At 31.7% G+C, this 13,941-nt stretch overlaps 1 protein-coding gene across 1 annotated transcript in view; it reads right to left on the reverse strand.

Annotated features, from left to right (window-relative positions):
* LOC137930554 (uncharacterized) overlaps nt 1–7,403 on the reverse strand; it is a 45,354-nt gene extending 37,951 nt beyond the window's left edge. The window contains exon 1 of the mRNA XM_068773846.1: nt 7,224–7,403. Within this exon, the coding sequence (XP_068629947.1) occupies nt 7,224–7,286 (63 nt within the window). The 5' untranslated portion in view covers nt 7,287–7,403. The remainder of the gene's footprint in view (nt 1–7,223) is intronic.
* Nucleotides 7,404–13,941: the final 6,538 nt, after the last annotated feature.

Here is a 13,941-nt window from a genome sequence, read left to right on the forward strand (position 1 = left end):
AATGCGACATGACAGGTTTACGTCTGAACTTAAGATTATAATAAACAAACATAATGAGTATAACAACCACTTTCAATTCTCCGAGATATTCTTTTTCCGTCAATAGCAGGTTCGTTTCAATGTGGTGAGTCTACAGAGGTCGCACCCCTTATGGCGGAAACTAATCTTCTTTCGTCGATCCATGTGGCGATATGGACTAGAGTCTATAATTGGGTATTACCGTAATACCTATCTATTACGTTTCTGTGTACTTTATGTTACGTTCTTATAAATATTTTCGGCCCAAACTTTTAAAAACATCGTTTATTTTAAACGTAAGCTTAAAACCAACGTTACATAGAACGCATATGAGAATTAATTTCGCTTATTGTAGCTATCAAGTGATTGTAATTTTTTTAATTCTGGTTTCGTCTACCATATCATCACGACCCTTAACTAATATGGTGTATGTACTCTCAGCACCTGATACAGCCCAAAAATATATTTAAAATTTGTTTTGTCTGAATATAAAATAACAGGTGGCGAGTCCATTATATAGATGGCTTCGATACTTTATTACCAATTTTGAGCTCTATGATTTCTTTTATTCTCATCATGATAATTCCTGCGAGATAATTTCCAAACTGCGGAGGGAGATGGTCGCTTTGGGGTTGGATAAACGGTTTTTGTTAAATTTATATAGACGTCAAATAAAAGCAGTTTACATAAAATAAATTTATTTATAAAGATTAAATTTTGTAATATCCGATCTATTCGCCTTACATTTTGATATTGAGTATAAACACTAATTAATATTAAAAGTTAAGTTAGAACTTGCTGACCTGAGTGACTTATTTTGTCTTAACTATAAACAATTCCAACTTATCTATGTTGTAATGTTTTTGGATAAAATATCGTTAATCTCGTCTGGTGCGTAAATAAAAAGCTTCAGGAAAGCCAAACGGTGGCTTAAAATTGGCCATGTGAAAAACAAGGATTTTCAAATTTGATGCCTCAAACACTAACCAATTGTCCTCCTATTATATTTATCGAAAATACAAATAGAAGCAGCACTGGAACTTATTTTTTTTTCATTAGAACCTTCTAAATAAATTACTTTGGAAACTTATAAAAAATTTCTGGAGTTAAGGCATGAAGGAAAATAGAATCCCTGTTTATTGTATTCACCTAGATTTTAACATATTTATATCTGCCGATTAATTTGTACGATGTTCCGAAATGTTTCCATTTATTGCGTTTTATTTGACTATGTAAAGTCATGCCAAGCGAATTTGTTCGTATAATTAATTTTCGATTCATGTAGGGTGCAACAATAGTCGCCTGAGGAGCGCGTGTCTAACCATTCGGATTATTTGTCGACTTATACTAGAGCGGTGTGCAATGCGGACAGTGATTTATATAGCGCGGGGTGGGTGCCACCCTCCCCATCGGCATCACCGGCCACCGCATATCGCAAACAACATTGAATTCCAAAATCAAAATATCCGAACTTTGATTTGTGTCAACACAGACTTTGATTGTTCGTCAATATTCACTACAAAAATAACTAAAAAAAAAAGATAACATTCCAATTTCAAAACAATCTACAAAGTCAATACAATAACGCATTAACGTAGAATGCCCTATCAAGACATCTAACAGGGAGTCACGATTCGTACTCCCCACAGGATGTGGAACAAAAGACATCATCTTTTATTCTTATTGCAACAAGACAATGAACCAAGTTCGTACCTATCCTTTAGTGTATCTTAAAAACATTTCCTCTATGACAGTTTGATATTGATAACGTAAAACCAGCATCAGAGAAATTTACCGTTAAATTTTAAAGCATTATTTTTTGCTTCGTAAATAACAGCACTGATTAATTACAGCTATCCTGATTAGTTAATTGCTTGGTAGAAGGTAAGTGGGTCGTCTGTCAGATACGTCGGATAAAGCGTTTGGCAAAGCTGCCAGCTTTTTGTTCGTTTTCTGCCATCATCGCTGACATTGGCCGTCATCGAGCTAATTAAATTAAAGTATCGAAACCCCACAAAAAGCATGTTGCGATTATCAAGTGAAGATTAACTAGCGCTTAATTATAACCAGCCAATTATTTTTGTTAGGCACCATGTTAATGGTAACTGTCACAACTGTCACAGTTGAAATGTCGATAAGATTTTTACGGGTTGTCCTGCAAAGCACTTCCCAAGATAAATAACAAAGATACATTCATATTGTAAAGTATTCTTTTTCGATCTTCTGATTGTAAAAGTTCGGCAGAAATACATTATAATGTATTTCTTATTGTTATAACAATATTAAGAAAACTTTATTATGGTGGAAAATGTTTTTGATTTCTTTACCATTGTGTAATATACAATTATTTATATCATTTAGTTACTTCATAACAATGTTAATACTATATATTACATTAAATCAAGCACCTCTGTGTACAGAAGCATTGAAGGAAGTTAATAAATTTATGAAGAAGGAATGTAAGAAGAGATAGACAATAGCTGTATTGTCTTTCGTGAGATTTAAATAAGCAAAAAATGACATCAATTAAATTTTTGTAGTTATAGGTAGACTTATAACAATCGAATGAATAGAATGATACTTATCATTATATTTAGGAAATGACAAATGTATTTATTATTTTTAAGGACATAGAAATTTCAGGAATTCACCGTATACGGAAGTCGTAGGCAACAGTACTATGCCCATAGATCGATCGGCAGGACAGGGTCCCAGGCTCGCCGACCGGCGGTTAGAGGCGATGGTATGACGCACGCAACGGTACACGCCGACAAGCTCATTCACAAGGCGCCTTCTTACAACATTTAAAGCTTATGGAGCGAGTATAACATAAATAGGAATTATGCAAATTAACAGGTAAACCCAGTGTAACTGCATTGTATCACGCATCTTACCGTTTCACCCCCACAATAATCCATTACTTTTAGATTATTCTTTTGTTGCTACACTGTTTAAACTTTAACACGATTATAAAAGGTCGATTGAGAATATTGGAACTTTTTTAGTATATCCACCTTATTTAGTGTATCTAGAAACTAAGAATTTAGTAAAAATATACCATTTGCCAAGGTAAAAATCAAGCAAGTTGTAGATGGAGCGTTCATTATGTTCGCAAAGCGGGCGGGGACAAAAATCACAGTTTTATTTAAACCCACATAAAACTATGCCTTTAATTAAAACCACGTTAAATAACGTGTGTATTTCGGGGGACTTTTATGTTTAGGACATCGGATTTGGTAAACGTTCTAGACGCTAAACTGTCAATTTTTTAAATTATTTTGTTTACATACTCTTCATACCATTATTGTAAAGTTGCCATGTTATAATTTAGAAAAATAAATCAAAAATGTAAATAAAAAGTACTCATTGAAGACACATTACGACCACCATATTCATAATTTCATTCAAAGCAGACACGACTTTAATTTATGAAACAAAATGAATTCCTTGCCACGTGTTTAAGAAACGGACCGTTTTTTAAACAAGTTCATTATTTTTTTTTGCCAAAAATAGCCTATACTTCTAGGTTAAATTGTTCCTTTTAAGAGTTATAAACGATTATAATGACCAAAATCGATATACGGCATTCAAATTTCTTATAGCCTATTATCGATTCGTCTTGAAAAAAATCTGCTTTTCATTATTTTGTTGCATAAACCTCTCAAACCAACAGTTCTAAAAATTTTCAATGCCACATTCGAAGCCAAACTATATTTATTCTCATTTTAAATAATCAATGAAACAATAATAAAAAAAAATTATAATTTCCAAAATGGCAACTAACAATTATCAACGTCTCTAGATAGTATGTATTGTGTGACTTATGACAGCTTTATTAACACATAAACAAGAATATGGAATAGGTTTTTGAAATTCATGCATTTTCTTCTGGCAAACAATGAATAGGCCTCCCGATTTCGATATCCACTAACTTCCCACGATCCTATCTATGTCGTTGGTCTACCTAGAGAGAGGCCATTCGAGAAATTTTCGGCAACGGCCATCGGTTACACGAACGATTTGCCCCATACTGCCATTTCAGACATGCAATTTTACGAGCTACGTCAGTGGTCTCGGTTCTTCTGCGGATCTCCTCATTTATGATTCGATTTCGCAGCGAAACTTCGATAGACTTAAATAAATATCAACTTTCTACTATATATTAAAAAGGCATTTTTTAAGACATATATTAAAAAATTATTTTGAACGATTTTCATTAGACATGTCTTTGTTGTAAAAGGTCAACAGATAATGTTGTCCACACAAGCAATTTGCAGAAAGTACACGATTTATTTTCTATATTTTAGAGTCATTTACATCCTATTTATAATTAATTTTTCCTTACATATATTTTTTATTAGAAATATATTTTGTCTGTCCACGAAATAATTAATTAATAAATAAATAAAAAAATAATTAATTAATTAATTAATAAGTTATTAATAATTAAATTAATAAGTTTTTCATATATTATTCTAATACGGTTTTTTATTCTTTTCACAAACTCAACCTTTGTTTTTGTGACACTTATCACAGGCGCTTTTAGCTAGTAGTCAAGAAAAATTCTTCGCCAATCAACGACCTGACAAGTGTTTAAATATACACAATATTTTTATATTAGTACATTATTCGCAAAGAACAACATTATTTAATCAAAAATTCAACTCAATAATTAACTATGTTTTAAATTAAAACTTAAAGTTAAGTTATTAAAAATTATGAAATAATATTTTTAATAAACATTTTTTATTTTTAACTTAAATAAGTATTTGGATAACGGAAGGATGTTACAGAAAAAGTTTAACGATATTTAATTAACGTTGTAAGTTTTATTTGATTATTAGTTGCATATATCACAAAGTACCGATTTTATTTACAATAAGCAGATACAAATTATTTTCCCCTATTGTCTGCTTGTTAGTTTCGAATGAACTATTCAAAGAATATCAACATATAATATTTTCTTTATAATATAATATCCTTCATATATAAGATATATGAAGGAGTGTAGCCCGGCGGTAGAGGACTGAGATTTGCCATCATAAGACGCGGTTTCGATTCCCGGAGTACTATATTAGATAACTTACAATTTGTGCATTGATTGTGTAAAATTGCCACTGCTCACAAACAAGTTTTCAGAGAGTAGGCAGCAACGTCCTCTGCGTACCATAATACCACATCGCGATCGCCAACCCGCATGCCAAGTGTAGCGATTATGGTATATCTCCTCACAGATATCTTTGAAATAGACCTATGGCTTTTAGTTATCTACTTTATCTACTTGTTGTAAATACCTTAGATTTACGCTTAATTTTACCACTAGGTTTTTCGTGTGCTTTTTTAAATAAACAAAACAAGGGGAACGATTTTTTTTTTAAATTATAAAGGCGTTGATTTCCTTGCACCGAGAAGGTTGATAGCAATAAAAACATTGCATACAGTGAGTAATTGAACCCTCCGTACCCTGCATTCCTTAATTGCGTGGCTGGAGATTCTCACGCGCCGCTGTAGATCAGTCTAGTACAGACGTTTACATTTTGCGACATAAAATATATTCTTCAAATCGTAACATGTAGGAACTACGCTACGTAGCAAACGTTTGTTATAGCTATCTATATATTTTTTATATTTTAATATAGCTAGCTTGAGCGAGAACGCTTCCAATTGATAAAGGAAAACTAAGCTAAGACAATTTTATATTAAAAATATATTATAGTACATAATGTTAGTAAAAGGTTTACAGAAATATATAGCTCATTTCAATTGTCAATTAATGTCTGGTACGGCCTATCCAAAGATCAATGGTTTCATAAATAACATAATGATATATAGTAAAAAAAAAACGCGTATTCAAAATTTAGATGGTATTTTTTGTTTATTATCTATCCCGTGCAGACATTGTACTGCCATATTAACCTGACGTATTCCAATAAAAAATTATGTAATGTTTCACATTGATCACTTTATGGAAGGTGATTGGAAATGGTGTAAAGTTATAAAACTTTTTGCTGACCAATGAATAAAACATTACGTTTAAAGTGTTTGCGTCTATAACCAATCAGCCTGTATATAGATGCAGCTAAGTAAGGTAATACAAGTAAGACGTGCAGTTTTATGATTTAATTTTGAAATAATGTTGTAGTGTTCTTTGGTTAATCTTAAAATGGCTATGAATAGGAAGCATGTGAACTAGAGCTCGTAATTGGAAGCACCCAACCGGCGCTGGTAATTGATATAGCTGGATAGCGGTTTCGATCGGTAACACTAAGTACGCCCTTTGATTGCATATGGGATATATATTTTTGAGGTTACGACAATCGAATCGTCGTAAATATTATTTTTTGATAATTCGGCGGAGCGGCAAACAGAATGAAAGCGCTTCTGGGCGTCCAGATCATTCCATAACGATGCATGGTGTTGCAACACTTACAGTTAGCGGAAGCGATAGTTATCTTGATACCATCGACCATTAAATCACGATCGCAATATTTCTAATTACAACTCATTGCGTTTATTTATTAGAGATGAGTTTTATAATTTACTGTTACATTATGGAATTCTTTGAACAGTTTAATTTTTTTAAAATAGACGTCTTTCAACAAATTAAATATTTCATTTTCAAATTTTTTCGAGTGTAACATAATCACTACTTTCATGTATAATAACTGTTTGTCAACGTGGTGTTTTATCAACATTTACCACTTATTTAACTACCGACAAGTGATAGCTATGTTCCTAGACAAATTACCCGTTTCGCGCGTGAAATTAAATATTAAGTAAAAGTACATTACACGAAATGAAAAATAAAACAGAGAGGTTTAAAATATATGTTAAATAAAATATTTATAAATAGGATAACTTTCATATTACAACAATTTTTCATTTGTCGAATTTTATTCTGACCCCTGCTATATAACTATGAATTTTTTTTTGTAAATAGTTTAAAATTATATATAAATATTTATAAGAAATTTACATTACTAAATATTTTAGTTGCCGTTTAAATACCCAAGAACAAATTTCTGTAATTTTTTTTTTATAGAAATACTAGTATTGATTAACCCAGTTATTATTGCTATAGTTAAAATATTCAACAATGATATTTAAGTTTATTTTCATTCAATTAATTATATTAATAACTAGGGTAATAAAAAAAACACATAATTAATATTTTAACTAAATTATCAAACAATTTAAAATCTTACCAAAACCATGTTTATTGCGACTAGACATCGAAATAACGTGAAAAAGTTTGATTGCATTGTCATTGTTCACAATAAACACATAAACTTTGGGGGTTGATTTGTTTTGTATGTTACAGTTGCTCTATAGAGTATACTCCGCGATCGTTAGCTTTACGCGCCAAATGAGTTCTTGTAGTTACTGGCAACACAGTACACGACTGAAGGCGAACGCTAAGCCCGCCAAACTGAAGGAGTAAGCACCGTGTGAGCTTCGCGAACCGTCTCTGTGTGGCCCACTCCATACTGAGGGAGAAACGGAGGGAGGGAGGGTCTTGTAGGGGAAACGCGTCAACCGCCTAGTAATTCACTAAGAAAAGTTATTTGTCGATTACTTCACAGGGATTCGCAGTAATAGAAAGTGAAACCGACTTTAGCTTAACTTATGCAGTATTTTTACGAATTATATCTTACTGCCTTGCATTGTAACTACGTATTGAATTTTAATATTATTATTATTTATTTTTATTACATAGCGTACCTATTAGCCACATTCTACACTATATTTCTAATACACATAAAATAATAATTGTAGGTGATTTTTGTTTGTTCATTTCGATAATGGTCATTTCGAAAAACTTCTATCTTTTTTGTTATCTTGATACAAAAATTATTTACCTACTATTATATATATAAATACTTTGTGAGGTTATCAGGTTAAATGAGGAAGTATGTAGTTTCGAATATTTGTTCTTTTACGAATTATAATTTTAAACGAGTGTGGTTGTATTTTACAATAAAAAATAAATAAATTAAATTATTTTTCTATTACTTCTACTTGAATACTAACTTGAATGGTGCGATTTAATAATATGCAACTTAATGATAATAAATGCAATGTCCTAGCATTTTAAAATTATAAAGTAAATAATCATTTAATCTCGAGGAAGGGCACTCTACATATTTTACGATAAAAATAAATTTAGATCACACTATTATGACATCGCTGAAAAAGCTAGTAAAATATAACGTTTCAGTTTTTTGTCGTCAGAACTCATACATTGCAAATATTTGCAATCTACGAGTTTCAATACACCTTGTAATTTTTTTCTATAATTTTCTGTCTAATAATGGCGGAGATAGACAAAGTTACATTTTTTTCTCTAAATAAACAAGGTGAAGTGCAACCAAGAATTAAAAGATTATAAACAAAGCGTTTTTCCAAATATAAATATTCAAAGATTGTTCGGTTTAAAATTAGCTACATTAAAGCTAGCTAGTCAATTTGAGATATAACAAATATTTGGTTTTTCATCTCTCCTAAAAAGTTATATATTAAAATTATTAAAATTTTTTGTTTAGGGCGGCAACATTTTGTGTATATATTTTAGGTAAATGGCGACCTACAACGACAGGGCAGGTCTTGATTTGTGTTACAGACAGGCAAACAGTGCTCTGCCATGCCATATGAGGTTCCGTATGTAGCGACATGCGCAGAAGTGGTGTTTGATGACAGCATGAGAGAGGGGGAGACCACTTAAAGTTATTTTTCGACGGGCGCCGCATTTGGGGACCTCGGTGTAGCGGCAAGTAGATGGATCAAAGGTGTCCCAGGCAACGGAACTTTGGCTTTGATACTATTAGTGACAACCACCAAAGTGGCTGAGAAAGCCTTCACCTCTAAGCTGCGGAAAGACCAGGGAAAAACTCTCGAGGGAGGATCATAACTCTGACATCACTCCCGGTGAATGAGCTAAAAGATAAGTGCGTCGAACTCCTTGTCGACGAAGCGCTGATGAACCACTTCGATGCTGGCAGCCCAACTATTCAGGGCAAAAGCGATCACCATAGAAGGCGACATGAATCACCCGTCCTTCAACGACCGCAACTACTTGTTCCCTCTGAAGTACGACTGTCAAGATTATTTCTTTCAGCGGAATGAGGAGCTGTTGTGTACATAAAAATAGATTGGTATGGTAACGCTTTTTTAAAATGCTTAGCTAGCGGCATCATCTCTTTCTATAACAATCGTTCTGCACATTCTAATGTTCTTAAATGTCACAAATAATTTTGATCTACTCATACTGGATGATTGGTTATATGGTGAGCTTTTAGCTTAAACGCGACGAATGTATAGCTCATTTGCATGCATAAATAACGTAATGATAATGTACTGAGAAAAAGCGTTTACGAAATTCGGATTACCACATATTAGAAATTAATCATTATTAACCAATCGCCTAAATTTACGTAAATTTTTGCATTACTTAATTAATTCCTGAAATCTTTGAACGTTTATCGATTTTTTAATAAAACTCCGTATCAAACTCCTCTAAACAATATTTCTGCAGGTTTATACAACACGAATTGTTTACGTGCGTCTTAACACAGTGCTACGCGTTTATATAATTTGATCACCAAGGAGACAAGCATTATTTTTACGTATTCTTTATTTCTTCTTTTGCAAATAAACTTGTACTTAGTTTGTTGGGTTATCTGATATACTCTTTTAAAACTAAAATCATGTTAATGTTATTATTTATATGTTTATGAAATCAAATAAAAAAAGATCTTTAACGTTGTTCCTAATTTCGTCCTCCATTCTATCTTCGATTACAGGTATGCAGATTTAGCTAATAATTTTTCTAACACTGTACAAAGAGTCTACAGCGAAATTATTCGATAGTATAATATGAAATTTAAAAAATTACTAAGTCGATGAATATTTAATAAAAATCATTCGTTTTTTTTTCTTATTTTAAATAGCTTGACTTGCCTATTATTAAAAAACGACCCATGACGCAAAATCACCACGAGCACGCATGCAGTTCTTTATTATTTTGTTAAAAATTTCAGACACGTTTTAGCACAGTGGTACTATATATAATAATATAGTACTTTATCACAGATTTTAAGTTTCAAAGTGGCAGTTGATTCTGTTGACTGTATAGACCATGTTTAACATAGCCGGATATTAAAAATCCAAGACCAATTAACAATAAAAAAGGTACAGGTAAATAATTTACGCGAACGGGAAATTTGGTCAAGAATTTCAGTACCTAATTATGTTAAAAGTTAATTATTTCGGTAGCTGTTGAACATTTAGCATCAACCTATGAAAACCATATGTCAGAGACATCAATTTCTGTAAGTCCACTTATTACCAAACGAAGTATTTATCATTACAGCTTTGCCAATTAATTTTATCTGCAATGAGGCTTTATGACAGAGACGCATTAAACATTATCTGTGGCGTAGTAGATTTTAATAAATTAAACGGACCATGAATTGTTCCGCACGACCGACAAAAGAGTCTGCAACGAAAAATGCTATAAAATAATAATTTTATCAGCGATCACTTTACTTATACGTATAGACAACTGTAATTTTCTATAACTTTTATAATTGGACTTCAAAAATCAGATTTTCATTAGTATCTCGGGGGCTGTTATAAAATATTTTTACATTAATTTGTTACGGTACACAATCCTTGTTTTCAATTTAAAAATCATTGTACATGCTATTTAGGGTTGTTCACCTGATAAGGAAATAAAGATATTACCGATTAAAATAGCACCTGATAGAAAAGTAGAAAAAAATGTAAAACGTTATAATTCCGTCGTAATATTCTCAAGATGACCTTTGAAAAATTCCATTTTCTTTCTAGTTGCTGTGTAAATAAAAATCACTATCTCTGTACACCTGTTCTTGTTAAATCTCATTGCGATTGAAGATGTAACACATGTCATTATAAAGTTGTACAATATACCTATACGTTGCCGCATAAGTAAAATTAAAAAAATACATTCCAAAATTGAAAAAAAAAATGTTTTCTTCAAACAAAAATTGAAAAAAAAATATGTTTATATTTATAAACACACAAATTTTACTTTGGTTTTGTATACCCGCTAAACCATAGCCTTATTCAAATTTCAATGAATCTGTTTTTTTTTTTTATTTATCAAAATTTATCGATATAAACGAAGAAAAAAGATATAAAAACTTATTTCTGAGAAAGCTTTAGTTTCTATTGTTTTGCTGTGACATCACTATTTCATTCATCGCAATTCGCTACGATACACATTTTTTGTTTTGTTTTAATGCCAGGCGTGTTAACAAAAGCAAATGAAACTAAAATGAATGAACCGGGTATGTCGTTCCAATCATCGGTTATGATCGCAATTACTTGCAAAAATTACATTTCATTGAAATGGAATTTTCCTACATTTCTTTGTAATTACGCCTATTTGTTATGCTTGTAATTTTTATTCAAATCCAGACAATACCTTTTTTTAATTTTGACTTTAAATTTATTATGCTATTATATTAATAAAAACTACGACGTATGACTACATATTATCTTATGATACAAAATTGATCAGATGTTCATTATTTTCCATGTTTAAATTTAAACTTTAATTTGTTTTTCAAGGAATATTTTAATTTAGATCTAGCTAGATCATTCAACAGTTGGTATTGGTAGCTTACGAACCCTTAAGTGACAAGATGTGAAAATTTTTAATATACAAATTCAAAAAGTGTTTCGTCTGCTTTCGGTATATGACAATAGTTAATTTAGTTTCTTTAATTTCACTTTTTACGTCACCTTTCTTAGCAAATTACAGCAATGCTTTCATACTTTTGTTCAGCCGAAGTAGACGCCGCAGATAAATCTAGACGTCTAACAGAACCCTAAAACACGATAATTGACACAAAAATTACTTAATTTATAAATTCTTTCGTTAGCTAGATAATTCTTGCAATTTAGAAAGGATCTCGTATTCCTGTTCGAAGGTGATGGCGTCAAAACGAGACATGGCATCAACCATAATGTTGTCGACGCCTCTGACATATTTGTTTTTTTTTTTCACCCTTTCAGTGTTATGGCAGAATTATTTTTTATGTCAGCCGTGAATAAGACTAATAAAAGCAGGTGGTCAAGCTGCGTGGGGGGAAGTTTGAAACAACGGGAATAGTCCAATAGTCGAAACACCAAAAGAGTTTTGGGTTATCTCGCCAACATTAGTCATTTCCTAGTCCCATCTGACGACGTCCTGTCAGTTTTATTTTCTTTTTCTCCTATATTGCGACAAAATAAATGCTGCCACAGAGTATTATTATAAATCAGACTGATTAGATCAATTCAGCTGTAAATTAAGCCAGTTTAATTCCGCCTGTCAGGGAACAACAAATCCTATGTAAGACAGTATATATGTCATCGATTATTCGTTTCGTTGTAATGAAACGTGATTCAATTGAACCATAACGTGAACAACATATAAAAAGAAACTGATTAATCTGAAGTGAAATCTAGATTTCAGCATTAGACACTTTCTCGATTTTCCTTTCAATAATTTACCGCAACAAAACATTACTTTCGTCACTTATCTGTGAGAACAGAATTTTTATACTTCTATTTTTGTTTAAGATTATGTTAATCGATAGAGCGGTAAAGAATACATTTTCTAAAAATAATTGACAGGAAATGGCTGCATGTAACAACTCCGTTGACAATAAAAATAACAATTAATAGTTTTATTCAGTGGTAAATATTACATCACACAACTAACTCTCTTCCAGTCTCATAAAACACAGCATCACCATATAGCAAGCTAATCAGTATTTCTTCAATCTGTGTGACATTGTTCCCCTTTCACCATGACTCTTTTCTCACCTTGTTGTAGATATTCTTCTTTTGCACAGTGATCAATTTTTCAAGGACGGTTTACGTTAACAGTAATATATACAGATCAGTAAATGAGTTTTTAAGTGAATTTATAAAGCAATCAAACATCGCGATTTTTGTATACAGAGTATTTTTAAAAGATTCTGTGCTACTTTCTGTCAACCTTCAATTGTCGTCTGATGTACCGAATTTTTTTTATCCGCAAAAGAGTACATTAGTAATATCAGTAATGGTATCAGCAATATTTGTAACAGGTCATAAAATCCCGGACTTGAAAACACTTAAACCAATTTTGTGTTACTCGTACTGACACTGCACGTAATTGAGCATACTTCGTAATTAATTTTAAATGTAAAAATGGAACTTCACCGCTTCTACTTCTTTTTACATAACGTAACTAAAAGAGGTTTGTCGCAAATTTTAACTGGTAAAATATACAAACGACTTTGTTTCCTTTGCTGCCACTAAAAATATCAGTTTTTTTAGCAATTAAATTTTTTTGCAATTTTTGACAGATATGAACCACAGATCCGTGATAGTTTACAAAACGATATATTTTATACAGTTCAAAAATTTACATTAAATAAACTTTTGTGGCGAATGAATATCAATTTACGAGAACGACCTTGTGTTATCATGCATGACCAATATGATAGCACTGAGTATAAAACCACCTTACCTATTTATGTAAACACGTTTCAATTGTTATCAATGACGCACAAAACTGACACAATTGTCTTTAAAATAAATTACTCAATTGTGTAATAATTTTGGCCTCACACGCCGAAATCTTTTCTGATCTGAAATACTATTCAATCTACTAGACTGAAGATTGAATATTGTGAGGCAAATTCTTGTTTAAGCCAAACCTAGGACATAAACCAGCGCTTTCTGAATCGTGTTATTATTATTTACGAAATCTCGTTAACTACTTTTGTCTCAGCTACTAGTTACTTAATTATCTTATTTCGCATTTATTAACATATCCAGACTAAGACTACTTAAGTACCCGGTTGCAACAAAGTGAAAAGCAAGTTAGATACATAGAAGCTACAT

The sequence above is a fragment of the Battus philenor genome, unplaced genomic scaffold (assembly GCF_028537555.1).
Source record: "Battus philenor isolate CCGP_79_NKW_IND1 unplaced genomic scaffold, ilBatPhil1.0.hap1 SCAF_6, whole genome shotgun sequence".
Taxonomy (NCBI): domain Eukaryota; kingdom Metazoa; phylum Arthropoda; class Insecta; order Lepidoptera; family Papilionidae; genus Battus; species Battus philenor.